General features: G+C 34.2%; 1 protein-coding gene across 2 annotated transcripts; it reads left to right on the top strand.

The window, feature by feature from the left end:
• The first annotated feature begins 1,908 nt into the window (after positions 1-1,908).
• LOC135200779 (uncharacterized) lies at positions 1,909-12,493 on the top strand. Of its 2 annotated transcripts, none has more exons than XM_064229421.1 (9): positions 1,909-2,066; positions 2,982-3,416; positions 3,844-4,001; positions 4,166-4,273; positions 6,149-6,333; positions 8,385-8,608; positions 8,951-9,079; positions 10,640-10,870; positions 12,361-12,493. In XM_064229421.1, exons 2-9 carry the CDS (start codon positions 2,996-2,998, stop codon positions 12,468-12,470), a joined length of 1,566 nt encoding a protein of 521 aa, XP_064085491.1. In that variant the 5' UTR covers positions 1,909-2,066; positions 2,982-2,995; the 3' UTR covers positions 12,471-12,493. The 2 variants fall into 2 exon arrangements, with proteins under 2 accessions (XP_064085491.1, XP_064085492.1); XM_064229422.1 differs by having other exon boundaries at positions 1,917-2,066; positions 2,988-3,416.
• Positions 12,494-16,268: the final 3,775 nt, after the last annotated feature.

Here is a 16,268-nt window from a genome sequence, read left to right as displayed (position 1 = left end):
ACTTAATTTACTAAGAAGCATCGACTCATTTGACATTTTGCAACCACAAACCAAACAGGGGCTGATTTTCATCTCCAGCCCACTAGAAGCCAAAACTTAAATAACTTTTGTCGTATTTCCGATTAGGTCTAATCTTAATTTTCTTAGCTGGACACTTCACTTCACTCGAAATGAAAAGGAAAGATTAAGGAATTTACCTTTCAGTTCAAAATGTCAAATATCGAAGACTTGACTCAGACATAGAAACACATAGGTACTCAGTGTCTGCAAAATTTCTGAAAATAATTACTGATATTTTAAACATTAGAATATGATTTTGATTTTCCTATTCCTTGGGGCGCACCTGAGCACCTCACGGGGCGCACAGGTTGAGAAACGCTGGTCTAGTAGCTCGCCGGGGAATACTAGTTAGGCTATTTAGTATACTAGGTAGCTAGATCTACCCACCGTTTCTATGACCGTCAAACGTCTAAACACATATGACATTTTGGGAAGAACAGTAATACCTAGGTAGTACCTACTATAGCTACTTGGCTACCTACTATATGTACCTACCTACCATCCCATAGAGTAGCCGGGCCCAGGCCGTAAGAGTACCTACTAGCTAGGTACCTATTCAGACAAAAGAATAAATCAAGCCTACAGTGCAGTACTAGGTATATACCTAGTACTGTACATAGCCCATAATAATTTACGGAGTCTAACTGACGAACGGAAATATTTATACACTTACCATGTTTGAAGTATTTTGTAACAACACTAATAAAATATAATCAGTGAGTGACGGCACTCAGGATTATTCAACAGTCCTTGGTCGCTTGACAACTTACGAAACTATCTGATCTACAACGGCACCTCGTTTACTTCAAAAGCGCAAAGGGAAACGAAGAATAAGTTTACGCTGACTATTGCACAAAAAAAGATGGGTGTAAAATAAATAAAAAAAAGTGAAAAATTAAATTAAGTAATAACAAATGCAGTCGACACTGGGTCCCCGCATGGACATAAATAATTCATTCGACGTGAATAAAAAATTAAAAGACAAGGAATCCAAGTTGCGCAGCGTGTCCGACAGTTACCCCATTATGGGAAGCAATTAGCATTAATGATAGTAGTAAAGAAAATGTATGAGTCGGAAAATTAATCCCCTAAATATCTGGTTGCTAATGGAAAACCACGTCCAGAGTTTTGTGCGAATATCAGAGTGGTATGCATTAACCAAGATCTCTCAAGAGCCACAATCTAAACATTTGTCTAAATTTTTACTTTTACTTCAATTATATTCTCTTTTACACAAACTAGGCTTGGAAGGGACTTCATACACAATTAAGAACGTGTGATATAATAAAATGACGTGAACTTGATGGGACATTTTACGCACAAAATATTCTATTGCCGAGTCTCAAATCTGATATTTTAATCACCAGATTGCTAAAAGTTGGGAAAATATGCTTCATCACATTCTAACTTTACATGTTTAAAATATCAGATTTCAGACTTGGCAATAGAATTATATCTTTTATTACGTATAATGCCCCTTACAGTCCACGTCATTTTACTATATTACATGTTCTTAATTGTGTGTAAAGTCCCTTACAAGCCTCGTTTGTGTAAAAGAGAAAATAGAAAGAGAAAAGAATGGAAGTAAAAGTAAAAATCTAGACATGTTTAGATTGCATTAGAGGACGAAGAAAAAACTTGCAGCAAGTTTGAAGGGAGTAGCTAAATGCACTGTTGCTAATCCTCTCAGTTGCCTCTAATATTATACATCTTCCATTTACTGCATTATTCACGTCAGACATGTGAAATCTTAATCACATTTTTTTGTCCAACTATTAATGCCTGAATTCATAATTACGACCATCCCGATGAAGCAAGGGTCTCTCTGAGACTAGGCTAAACAGTGTCCCATTTCTGTAAGTATGAAGAAGAATCAATAACAAATCCGTCCGTCCGTGTGAGCACCGATGTACACAGACAGGTTTCGCAAACACATTGTGCCCATTTGTTCCAAAGGGAAGAAAGGAAAGTATATTCGTAATAGGCTATAATACCACAAGAACAAGGTAATTATGTATAATTTGTTAGTTTTGTACAATTTACCCTCTGGATAACTGTTGGACCGATTATTTTTCTGACTGTACATTAGGTTAATACCCTAGCTAGTACCTCGCTATCATTAGCTACTAGTACCTAGGTACTAGTATATATAGCTACTACCTAGGTACCTAGTACTCTACCTATGGTAGATTGATAGGTAGGTATAGGTAGTTCATTGAATAGGTACTTAGTGAAATTTACAGGGATGCATCTTAATTTTATCTTGCCTTATTACTAGGTATGTAGGTAGAATGGAGAGTGAAGAGTTACGACTTTATTACCTAGGGGTGAGTTCAGTGAGGGGCCAAGTCCTCCTCGCCAGGTTGGGACATGGTGTCTATGGTTAGATTAAGTCAAGATAAACCTGGTTCGGTTATATTCCCTCTGAAATGCTTACTAAACCTACAGTAGCGCTGGCCCTGTACTCTTTAACCCCAGAATAAGAAGCAACCTCATTTAGGGTAAAAGAAAACAGAAGAATCATATGAATGAAGACAGATTATACCTAATAGGCTACTTATTTATTTTCATATGCAATGCTATATACTTACCTGGGTACCTGAAAGCACATTGCAGTACAAACATTTTGATAATTGTTTATAAAGAAGATAGGCTAATGGTGTAACAACATACATATTTTTTATTATCACAAATGAGGTGCTGATTCGGATAAAACAAATGTTACAGATTTTCAACTCATGAATTGTACATTCAGCTTAGTTGACATAGCTTGTATGGAATTTTTTAAATTTTGTCAGAGCTTAATGATAAAAGTTGTATAAAGTAGGGTGTTTTTGTGAGCCTGATAACTGCCCCAAGTGTACTATATTTCTGTATATTTTTTTATTTTAACTTTACTTTTAATATTGCACTTATTTCAGAAACAGAGCTTAAAATGACTGATTGGGATGACATGCCTCCTTTAGAAGATGATGATGCAGCACTCCATCAGAGGACAGGTGCATCCCAGCTGTTAGCACAGAATGGATTAGATCAGTCAGATTGCTCAGATGACAATGAAGACATGTGGGAAGAAATGGAAGAAGATATTCACGTGAAAACGAAGTGCTTATTTTGTGATGACCGAACACTTTCCATTCAAACCTGCTGGACACACATTAAAGATGTGCATGAGTTTGACTTTAAAGCTTTTGTTTGCGGTCAAGATATGGATCAGATTGATTTTATTAAGCTAATCAATTTCTTGAGAAAAGAAAAACCTTCACCCTCTGAATTAAAGTCAATGGATAAAATTACTTGGAATTGTGATACATATATGAAACCAGCTTTTGAAGATGATGCTCTTCTGATGTATGGTGAGTTTGAATTCAGCCTGTAACTGTAGCCGTGATGAAAATTGTGAATAGGCTACAGAAAGTCGCCAATAGTTGATATGCTATACACAGATAACTTGTTTATATTTATAATATCTGGTGATGTTATTACTATAGTTAGATTTATTACTGAATTTACTCAGCTTCAGTATTATATAATGTATTTGTGAAACTGATGGCTTTACATATTCAATAGCAATTTTAGAAGATGTCGTAGTATATATAAGCTATTTGTTTTAATCATGATAGTATTTGAGCAGGTAAAATTTATAAAGTATCTTTTCCTGTTGAACCATCCATTTCTTTTTGAAACAGAGTAAAATAGTAATTTAATCACTGATTATACTGTTTTTTTTTCTTAATGTGCACTAGATGGAGATAGAAGTGAATTTATTTGAAATATTTGCAGATGTTGAAGACTTCACAATGCCTGAGGACAACCATATGAAAAACAAAGACAGGGAAATCGGAAACCTAAAGTCCACTATTGAAGGTTTACAGGAAATTATTGATAAGCAGACAGAAACCATGCAAAGAATGCTACAGGCTGCACAGGCAAACAGTGAGGTAATCTTTGAAGAAAACTTGTGTTATCTGATTTTGTGACATTTCTGGAATATCATGTCTCATTATTTAAAAAAGAAAAAAAGGCATACCAATTAGAAAAGTTCATTCTGTTCAAGTTCTTAAATACATGATTTAGTTTGTCAAATGAATGTACATTATTACAGAATCAACATCGACCTTCAGTTCGAACAGTCAGCTGCATAAGACCTGAAGAAGATGAAGGATATTTTAACTCTTATGCCCATTTTGATATTCACCATGAAATGCTTTCTGTAAGTATTGGAAGGGGGCCATTTTTTTGTTTTTTTATTAAGCCTTTTTCTTTTGTATTTATTGAATGTTCTTATCATGTTTCCATGTCAGTTTTGCTTTCTAAATTTAGTGGTTGGTAGGTTCTCTAAATATTGTCTCTGTAGAATTGTATAAAGTACAGTAACATAAGTAATTTACCCATCACCATGTTTTTTGGGGTTGTCAGCTTTCTTTCAGTGTTATTCCTAATTCACTATTCTGCTTCTTAGATTCAGCTGTTACCTTTCAAAATTTTCATTCTTTACAGCGTTATTTCTTTTTTTCTGTTTAAATGTATAGTTTCCTCTTTTATTAAGGTTCCTCTGGAGATGAACTTTATACAATCATGTAGTGTAGACATGGAAAGTCTTCCCAGTTTAACCCCTTCGCCACCGGCCTGCTGCATTGCTGCAAATGCTTGCATACCGCATGAGGCCCAATGTTGACCGCGAGTATCAGTCATTACTTGCTCCCACTAAATTTGATGTTATTCATATTTTTCCTTTATATTCTTATGTGAAAACATTGTGTATACATATATCAATTAATATTTTTTACCCCATTGTCAAAAAGTTAAAAAAAATATAGTAAGGATATTGGAAAAAATAGGAATATTTAGTGGAAAAGGTAATTGCAGAAGTAGGAACAGTTATAAAGTAGTAGAAATAGTAGTAAAGTAGTAGAAATAAAGTAGCAGAAAAGTAGTAAAGTATTAGTAAAATAGTAGTAGTGGTACGTAATAGCAGTATACTAGTTTTCTTACTGAAACAGTTATTCCTAGGTTTCATACAGAAACAGCGTATCAATGAATGTTTACGACACTGGTAATAAATAACAACAACAATAATAAAACTAATAATAGTAATAATAATAATAATAAAAGCAACAGCATCTCGTAACCAATACGTATAATATATATGGGGCAGTTTATTCACCCTCATTATCATCAGCAAGCTATAAAAAACACATCTCATCACGAGTAACAGGCCTCCATAGAAGTCCTTTCACTTTACGCTTTCCTGTTGAATGAAAGTACTACTCTGCCCGAGCATTCATCCATTCACACAATTTGTCATTTACATCACCACAAAAAAGAAAGAAAAAAAAAATGCATTACATAAGCAGGTGAAATTTGGTGTGTAAGCAGGAATCAAATTGTCACCCTCCATGAATGGGGGGTGGGGGGGGGGGGGGGGGGGGTTGCCCTGGGTCTGGGCGCACATCACAAGATGGATCAGTTATGAACTGCCAACCTTCATCGACAAAAGGTTCAGTGTCCTCCAAACACTCGTTGTCTCTGTCAACCTCTAAGAAATTATCATTATAATCATCATCTGATAGATTTGGCAGGTACTCAGACCCTGACTCTGAAACTATCATCTGACATGATACTGAAAAAAAAGCATATAAAATAACTGCAATCAAAAGGGAAAAAGGTTTATAATTCAAATCTACATGGTTTACGGACAAAAATGTGATCATCCTTCTCAGATAATAGCCTGAGGCGCACTGGCATGTGTTGGCCAGTACCCCTCCTAATATCCCATATGAAAATGACGTCATGACATCATCAGACGCTCATTGGTTAGAATGAATTGTTGGTGGAGTTTTAGAACCTCTCTCGTACGCAATACTGTGTCTGGAAACCATCCAAGCTGAAGAAAACATCTTTGCTTTTCGAGGAGGGGTGAAAGACGTATTAGCATATGTCGCGGTCTTTTATTACTGAACCGTAAATGACGTACATGTGTACGTCCCAGTGCTGAAGGGGTTAAGTTGATTAATTCTAATACTTGTATTGTCTTAAGTGTAATGCAAAATTTACTATGATTTAAAGATCAGTATCCATTTTGCAGGATCGAGTCAGAACGGAATCATACAGGGATGCAATTTTGGGCAATTCTTTGTTGCTCAGCAAGAAACGTGTATTAGATCTTGGTTGTGGAACAGGTATACTTTCTATGTTCAGTGCTAAAGCTGGAGCCATAGTTACTGGTGTGGACATGTCAGATGTCATATATCAGGCAATAGATATAGTTAGGTAAGTAAAATTGTCCTGTTTTCCATTCATGTATTGTCAGCATCACTTAGATTAACATTCATGTATTGTCAACATCACTCAGATTTAATTACATGTCCACGAGTTTTTCTATTGTTGATAATCATGAGTACTTTTCCTGTTGATGCTTTTGTGTTTTAAGAAACAATTCTGAAATTGTTACATCTTTAAAGCTGTTACTTTTCCTTTTATAGGTTTATATGGTGAATATTTTTCCACATATAAATTCAATTTACATATGCTGTAACATGTTTCAAAGAAATACAGTCCTCTTGAAACCTTAGATTACTCATCCAGTTGTGTAACAATTTAAGCTGCCAAGTGACTTCATTGGTGGCATCTAACCTCTTATTAATCTCCCTAATCAGCTGAGTAGGAAAAAGGTTACAGACCTCAATGTCAACTATCATCAGGCTCTTGGAGTCAGAGGGCTAAAGCAAACTGAGAGGAGACTTCTAAAATGGGTTCCCTCTTCTTTAGAACACTGTTTGTAAGGGAATTGGCCACCATTCAGATATGCAGGATATGTCACCAGCCTCCAAGTATTTGCTACCCTTGTCACACCCATCCTGGTACTTGGCAGAGAAGAGCATTTAACACAGGAAATCTTGCCTGGGATTTTCCTCCATTTGAGTGAAGATCACAGTTGGTGTGGCTAAAGCTGATGAAACATCACTAACTAGGCTTCAAACCAAGATCGCTTGAAAGGCATGAATATTGTAATATCATCTAGACTTGGCAAAGGGAAAATAATCTGCAGAGTTGTTAAGAGCTTATCTGCCTTATGCTTAGAGCCTCTGCACTATATCCTCTCTTAAGTCCAAGAGGATAGCATCCATAATGGCAGCAGTCAGTCAGAAGTTCAAATCCCAAGGATGGCACCTAGGGCCTAAGACAAACATCGGCCTTTGATGTAATACAGTAAAATTCCTGTCAGACTTTAAATGCACTGTCTCTCAGACCTAGTTGAGGAATCCTTCTAAGAACTTTATTTTGCACAGGGATCTCAAAACTATTATCTTTTCTTTGTGGGAGAACATAAATATCCTTAGGGCTCTCCAAAATGTTGTCTTAGGGACCAAAATAACATCTTGAACAAGGCTTTTGACTAAAAGACTCAAATAATATATCTGACTTTAAGGCAGTATTGAGCAAAGCCTTGGCTAAAAGACTCAGTGTTTTGCATTGCAAAAACTATGTCATTTATCTGGCTATGCTATGGATAAGAAAAAGAGACTTTATTGCAAATAGTTGGGCAAATAAATTGGGGGGGATACAATGCAATTTTTTCTTGTATCCCGTAATATCTACTCATTATTCCACCTACATAGTTCATTTAGGGCTCTTTTTGTATGCTATCGTATAGAGCAATCATTCAGCTGCAAAATGAAAGGAAATTGAGCAGTCTACCTTGAAAATTGTTGGAGCTACATGTTTTTAAACAAAATGTTTTACACACACTTTGTGGGTAACTGTCCCTTTTGTTACAAAAAAGTGACTCTACATTGTTATAAATTTTTCACATTTTTGTTGATATAATTACAGTTTTGCATTATAATAACTAGGTAATTCATTTGGGTGTGCAATGGAAAAAAAAGACAACACTTCAAATGAGTGAAATGTCATATGCAAGTCTGGGCAATTGCACTGGGTGGCTCTCAGTCTTGAATAGTGTTAGGCAAAAGGGATTTTGTTGCAAGAAGTAAGGCAATGTATGAGTAATGGTATTGTAATGTAAAACCCATTTTGTATTTTAGAAATGTTTTGAGATCATTAAGTAACTAGACTATCAAGTTTTGCTATAAAGTTATGTAAGTTTGACAGCAGTGTTTGAAGAGACTAAAGGGAACATTTAAAAAGGGAAATACATCCAGTAACTGGAACCAGAGAGATGCTGCTGCACAGAGCACACTGGCAGTACCTTCACTATTGTTTTTGTATTATCATGGAATGGTTGAACTGTATAGGTTAAACCATAAGTTTTACTCAGAATATTGCAGTATTTTCATATTTTACCTTATTTGCTTGGACAGGGAAAACAACTTGGAGAACAGAATAACACTGCAAAAGGGACGTTTGGAAGACATGGAATTTAATGATGAATATGATTTCATTGTATCAGAGTGGATGGGCTATTTTCTTCTCTTTGAAGGCATGCTGGACTCGGTTTTATATGCCCGAGACAAGCATTTAGCCAAAGGTGGCATACTACTCCCCAATAGATGCACAATGCATATAACAGGAATGGAAGACATGAGTAAGTATTTTGTGACGTGAAAGTACCAGTGTGGTCTCCTATTTTAAAGTGTAACACCAAGTAAGATAATGGCCTCTATTTGTTCTCACTCATGTTTGCCATTTTAGATATTATATTTTATGATAACGAGTTTTAAGAAACATCTCAGGTTCTCATTTTTAAAGTGGCGTTCTCCTTGATGTATAAGTACACAATAGGATTTTACTGCTAATTAGCTGTCAAATCAGGCAAGAAGTTATACTGATCAATCAGAGTTGTATATCTTATCATTTACTTTGTATTTTATGTGTTAATTTTGATTGCTTTTTATAGATTGTAGTAAAGAGTTGTTTGTTATTTCAGACTCATATAACAAATTTATTGCCTTTTGGGATGATGTATATGGCTTTAAGATGTCATGTATGCGAAGTGGTGTCATTAAAGAAGCAACCACTGAAGTTGTGAAGGAAGAATGCATTATAACCTCAGCAGGTAAGCCTTTTGCTTATAGACTTTTATTTTGTTACACATTGTACTTTATTTTAATGTTATGCCAAATATTGAGATGTTAAATAAATTTTTATGTACCATTGTTAGCAAAATATTTGATAGTATATTTATTGAGATAAGGGAATTAGTCTTCGGTATAAGAGCTTTTAACAATGAAACAGCAATGATATAACTTGGCCACATTGATTACATGATGTTAATGAGAGTTTGTCCTAAAGGTACTTTTTTAGCCTTTAATCAAGACTCATAGCAGAATAAATGAGGTACAGTTAATAATTGGGACTGATATTTTGCACAAGGGTACTTCTACAGCATGCCTTGAGTATTGTTAATGTTTATGCAACATTCAGCCTAAGCTGCATTATTTTTTGTCTTTCCTGTTGCATTATTTCTCATAGCTTTTCTCCCATTTTGCTGTTCTACTTTCATATATTTTTGTCCTTCATTTATAAACAAATCCATTGGCAGGACTTTAGTCTATAAATTCAAGTAGTTAAGGGTATGTTTGCAAGTTTCCCATAAAAGCAGCTGTTGCTGTACAACTGATTGATGTTTATTTTATTGCTCATTAGAGGGAAAGGTTTTCCTACCCAAGTATTTATCTGATCACCTATGACTGCCTCTATGATGATTGCAGCCAATTTTTGCCCAAATCCTACAATACTATACTGCATGTTTAGGTTTGTTTGCAGTGAATATACTGTAGACAATTTTGATTTCAATTGGTGGATTTGTCTTGGTCTTTTTATTGTGTTGTGGTTTTAAGGTGTAACCTGAATTAATACAAGAAGGGCACATTGTACTTTGTAACTGTTTAGTGAGACAAAGACAGAGTGAGAGAATGATGAGTGGTGAATTACAGAAGCTATATTTCAGTAGTTATAGTAGCAGTAAGTTGCGCATACTCTTGGTCCTGAGCACAGCACAAACATGCTGGTTATAATATAATCACATAATAAGCAATAAGATTTATCTCTTAGAGTGATTGATTGAAAAGAATACACATATGGGTAAAAGGTATAAGAGTTATTTATCCTTGTTTAACATCTTTGATTCAAAAGTTTGTGATTACTAACTCCTATTTGACTTCTAAGTATGAGATTGCTCTTAACTGTTATATCCAGAACATTAAATGTTTATAAAACCTGTGAATGGTAAATGTGATGTTTAAAGTCATTTTCAACAATTTTTAAAGTGTGTTGTTTTAAAAAGAATAGGGTTGATGTATTGTTATAAAAGGACTAGGGTTGATATAATCCTTGGAAAAGACTATGACACTTTCAGATGGGTAGACGTGTAGGTCTAAGCAGACAATGTTAATGTAGTCAATTTTTCCCGATGGTAAACTGTGTGCCTAATAAATTAGGTTATTGTTGTTGGAATTCATTACTGAATCTGACTTGTAACTTGCCCTGTTTAATCAGATTTTAAATATGGAATTATTTGTGAGCAGGCATCTCATTACATATATTGCTAGTACATATAAATGATTCTGAATATGATGTGGTATGTATTTATCCTATGGTAATTATTTTCTTACAGATAAGATTGCTGATTTTGATTTGATGACCATTCAGCCAGAGGATACTGAATTTGTATCTGAATTTTCAATTATCGTACAAAGGGATGGTCAGTTAACAGGTTTAATTGGCTATTTTGATACTTACTTTGAGTTGCCAAATCCAGTGTTCTTTTCAACGGGACCACATGCAACTCCAACACATTGGAAACAGACAATATTTTACCAGCCACGTCCTGTTCCTGTTAAAAAAGGTATGTGCTTTATTATTATCATATTAAGAAGTTTAGAAAATTTAGGTAGAAATCTTATACTCTTGTATGATATATATTTTACTCTATTTACTGTTACCACATGATGTTATTAGACACATTATGGTCTTGCATAAAAAAATATATCCACTCTGATTTATATAGAAATATACCAGAAAAATAACATAATAAAATTAACTGTTAAAAACTAAACTTAGTGCTTTGGGTGCTAATGGCAATCCTAATTGCCAGTGTATATTTATGTATCTAAACTCTTGCTAAATAATCCCTTAGAAGGTAGACTTAGATACCAGTAGGATGCTCTAAAGGCGATAACTCGCGAAGCTTCAAGTCAAACCATCATAGAGTTAACTAGGTATCTCTGAACTCTGCTACATAATTATTATTGTTTAATTGCATTTCAAATAGTTTTGAATAAATCTTATATGGGATGAAATTGAAAGCTGTAAGGTTTTATGGGCCGAAAGAATTTTTCTTTTACCTTCGATACTTTTGGAAATATTAGCACTTGAATGGCGTCAGGACCGGGCCGTGCCGGACCGTCAGAAATGAGCCCGTTTTGAGTAAGACTGATATTTTAAAAATAATTCTTATATGGGATGAACTTTAAAGATGTAAGGGTTTATCTGCCGAAAGAATTTTTCTGTTATCTTCAATAATTTCTTCAATACTTTTGGAGATACAAATTAGCATTTGAATAGCATTAGGACCAAGCCGTGGCAAAAATTATGATACAATAATTAAAACATCATTTAAATGTGAATTTATGATATATTTTAAAAATAAATTTTTATGGGATGAAATTTAAAGATGTATGGTTTTATCTGCTGAAAGAAAGTTTCTTTTATCTTCTATATGTACTTTTAGAGATATTATTAGCATCTGGAAAGCATTAGGGCTGAGCCTTGGCAAAAATTATAATGCAATAATTAAAATATCATATAAATGTGAATGTATGATATTTTGAAAATAAATCTTATATGAGATGAAGTTTAAAGATGTAAGGTTTTATCCGCTGAAAGAATTTTTCTTATATGTATCTTCAATACTTTTGGAGATATAAGCATTTGAATAGCGTTAGGGACTAATGCCGTAATTAAAACATAATTTAAATGTGAATTTATGATATTTTAAAATTAAAATTAATAATAAATTTTATGAGATGAAATTTAAATATGTAAGGTTTTATATGCTGAAAGGATTTTCCTTGTATCCTGAAGTTTCTTATGTAAATATGACCTCTATAAAACAGGATCCTTCTTGAATATTGAAATTAAAACTAATAATGAATTTCTAACCAAAGTTTTTGGTTTGGTAAAAGATGATATATTTGAAATAATAGTGTCTTGAGGAGTCTTCCACTGAGTTTTCTAAATTTTCAAATATTTGTATGAATGTTGAAGATTATGTTTTCAATTGTTCACTATTCATTAATACATCTTGATTTTAATATTTTTGTATTTCTTCAACAGGTCAGGTTTTGAAGGGAGTGATCTCTGTAAAAAGAAAAAGAAGAGAAATTCGCAGCTTAGATGTAAAAATAGAATTTGCAGATAAAACATTGTCGTACGTAGTTGAGTGAAAGTAAAAATCAAAATTTTTTTACTATGTACTATTTATTACCCCAGTGTGTAAATCTAGTGGTTTTTGTTTCAGTGATAAGGAGTTATGGTGTGAAATACATAGGAAATGACTCTGGAGATAAAATCCTACGTCTTTCAAAACTTACATGGGTATTTTCTACCTTTCAGTGTCTTACATTTCACATCAGTGCAGCATTCAAGGTCACCATGTTAACTGGTACTATTGCATAATGCAGTAATTATTTTTTTTTTAACCATGCTTACTGCACAACAGTGGTAAATTTTGTTGTTAAGCAGAACATATGACACCATGCATACTAATTAGACTATTTTGCAGAATAGGGAATGACAAAACAAGGCTGATGACTGAGAAGTGAAAGTCACAGCAAAGAAAGATAACCTCTGGCTAACCGATGATGAACAGTACTAAATATGGAGGTGGAAAAGAAAATCCATAGACATTAATTAAGGTACACCAATGAAGCTATATGAAAGCAACACATAAACAGAGTGAGATGATACCATAAGGTCAAAGGGAATTTCTGTATGTCTGGGTCTCCTCTGTTTTGTTTGTTTTGTTTGTTTGTATGATGTTTTTACATTGCATGGAACCAGAGGTTATTCAGCAACGGGACTAACGGCTTTACATGACTTCCGAATCGTATCGAGAGTGAACTTCTATCACCAGAAATACACATCTCTCACTCCTCAATGGAATGGCCGAGAATCAAACTCGCGACCAGTGAGGTGGGACGCCAACACCATACCAACCACCCCACTGAGGCGCTTTGGGTCTCCTCTGGATACTGAAAGGGTCAGAAAGACAAGACATACTCAGATGAGTACTATACAATGAGAAGTTGGTGATGGTTTGAGTACTGTACAAGGAGAGGCTGGTGATTTGTGAAAATAAATATAGGAAAGGCAGGAGTGGTTGGAATCTCACAGAGGCCCTACGTGTCCCATGGCACTGAAGGCGAGGATAATGAGCATGTACATGTATTAGAAAACTGCAGCCTTTATCCTAGTGCTATGTAGTCATTTTCTTGGGAAAATTGCCAGTGTTATTCCACTATCTTCAATGTTTAAATCCAAGTAAATTTATTTTCTAGAATTATTCAAAGGTTTTTCATGTACTCTTGCAGAAACTTTTATCCAAGCACATATGATATCTGTAGATTTTATACATTCACACCATTAATTCATTTATGATATGGCTCCATCCCTCCTATTTCAAATTTGTCTCCACAAGACATACTTCATCTCTTATGATACTTTAAAACCATCTACCTTCAATTTGAAAAGTAATGGCCTTTTTGTCAGTATTGTTCATCAAAGAGCAATTACGTACTATACCAAAATATTAATACTATCGTTACTGTACTAAGATTTATTTAGCTGTTCTGGCTAAATAAGCTTGGCAGCCTGGCCTTTCTTTGCCATTTACCTATTGGGTTTCCCCCTCCCCTTAGTACGTATCACGATTGGTTCTTCGTTGATGAGCACTGAATATGATTATTTCTGAAGGGAGGCAAGATTACATGGCATGCCCCTTCACATGTGTAATTAAAGTTACTGATATGGTCAAGTGAGGTGACAATTCAATATCAGGCTCTAATACTGATATGGTCAAGTGAGGTGACCTAGTGTTGGATTCAAGCTCAGTACGCTAACAACTGTTCGGACTTCGGAAATCACGTAAAGCCGTTAGTCCCGTTGCTGAATAACCACTGGTTCCATGCAACATAAAAGCATCATACAAACAAACAAACACCGAAGCCACTAGGAACGCTGCATATATCTGGCTATTAGTCTTGACATGTGGCTATGACGGATTCAGAATCCATAAGTGCAAGCTTTCTAGTAGGCATGAGAAAATACATAGATGGGTCTTAATACAATATTCCATGACAAATAATACAACTATAATGTTGATGATCACTGCATGAAAATCTGTTTAAATATAACTGGATCTTTAAAAGAAGAAGAAGAAAAAAACTTCGAAATGTTTTTAACAGGGTTACCTCTTCTGCTAAAAACATACTACCGTTTTTATTTCCAGATATTTTAGACACATTGTGGAGTTTTCTTATAAAACTAATAATAGTAGCTATCACAGTAAAATTATTTTGAAACCTTTATATATTGAAAAGATACACCGTAGCCTACTTTCATTTTTCTTTTGCAATGATAATTTATAATTTACCTACTTTGCAAATCTGCAGTTACAGTATCACTTGGGATTAAATACCAACCTTTTGTCAGTATTATTGAATTACATTGGTATTAAGAATAGTGCATCGAAGATTGTTCATTTATAATGGGGAAAAATAAACATTGGTATTAAGAATAGTGCATCGAAGATTGTTCATTTATAATGGGGAAAAATAAACACTTGTTAAGGTGGCACCAAGGCCTCTAACTTTCGAACTAGTGATGACGTTACGTAAACAACATTTATAAATGTCAGTCTCTGGTCCACATTGTTCCCGCACTTTATACACAATTGGGCAAGGTTATAATCTACGTAATGAGGTGCTTGTCATGTAGATCGACCCATTACTTGATCCTAAACCAGAGTGCTACAATTTTTTTTCTGTTTTTGATATTTGACTGTCGATGTGTGCAGTTTTAAATGCTGTTAGCATCTTGACTGTTTCGATTCTTCTTGATGTAATATTACTTCAAACCTTTGATATCTGCTAGTTTGTGTGTGTGTGAATGTACACACACATGTTATATATATATATATATATATATATATATATATATATATTTATATAAGATAATCCAACAAAACAGACATTAAGCAGCAAACAGACCTTCGTTTCGGGCCAAGTAACAGGATGATGCCTATAAGACAATTGGATTTAATCAGCTCATTATGAAGGTTATACATATACACATACACACACGCAACACTTGATTTGTTTATCACACACACCACCGGTAAAAAAAATGACAAGACGGGATGTAGTAGGTCCTACCGTAAACACACACACACACACATCACACACACACACACACATATATATATATATATATATATATATATGTGTGTGTGTGTGTGTGTGTGTGTGTGTGTGTGTGTGTGTGTGTATAACAGAATCACGAAAAGTTAGGAACGTGATAAATCCATAAATAAAGATAAATGCCACGGCATTTATCTATATATATATATATATATATATATATATATATATATATATATATATATATAATGTGTGTATCTGTATGTTCGTATATATGTGTGCATGTGTAATATTAGCCTACGTTCAGAATTGTAAATTCTTGTTGCATACTGTTAACCCGCATTGGAAAACTCAATAACTACGTCTGAGAACGAGAATAAAGAAAACTTTGGAAGGTTAAGAGGTTGCCGAATTTACCATTAAAAATATGCATTTTTTTTCTTGAGGGTTAATGTTTAATATATGTAAAACATTTTGGCATTAGATCACCTAAACTTTGTATTTGTCAGACCGAATCTAAATCTAGAATAACTTGAAAACTTGGGATTATATTCAAGATTATTTATCTAGCTTGTTGCGTGGACACGTGATTCCAATGTGTGCAGCACTAAAAATAAGCATTTATCTTTTAGTGGAGGCAAACCACTCTGTAGAACGACTTCTCTTTCTTGTTATAAGTAGAAGTATGCAGACTCAAATATGCAATACTCTTCTAAGAACAATTATTTAGATTGATCAAACCCTTATAAACGCGGAAGTAATAGAGAATAATAAAATAAATAAGCATGCTAAATCATACATCTTTTAATCTGAATCTTTATGTTC

The sequence above is a fragment of the Macrobrachium nipponense genome, chromosome 27 (genome assembly GCF_015104395.2).
Source record: "Macrobrachium nipponense isolate FS-2020 chromosome 27, ASM1510439v2, whole genome shotgun sequence".
Lineage (NCBI taxonomy): Eukaryota > Metazoa > Arthropoda > Malacostraca > Decapoda > Palaemonidae > Macrobrachium > Macrobrachium nipponense.
Note: the sequence above shows the minus strand (reverse complement) of the source record. Positions and strands in the feature narration are given on the sequence as shown.

Coding starts and splice junctions, on each gene's coding strand:
- LOC135200779 (XM_064229421.1), top strand. CDS start 2,996: ATGACTGATTGGGATGACATGCCTCCTTTAGAAGATGATGATGCAGCA. Junction 6,334..8,384: donor CAGGCAATAGATATAGTTAG/GTAAGTAAAATT, acceptor TTGCTTGGACAG/GGAAAACAACTTGGAGAACA. Junction 8,609..8,950: donor AACAGGAATGGAAGACATGA/GTAAGTATTTTG, acceptor TTGTTATTTCAG/ACTCATATAACAAATTTATT.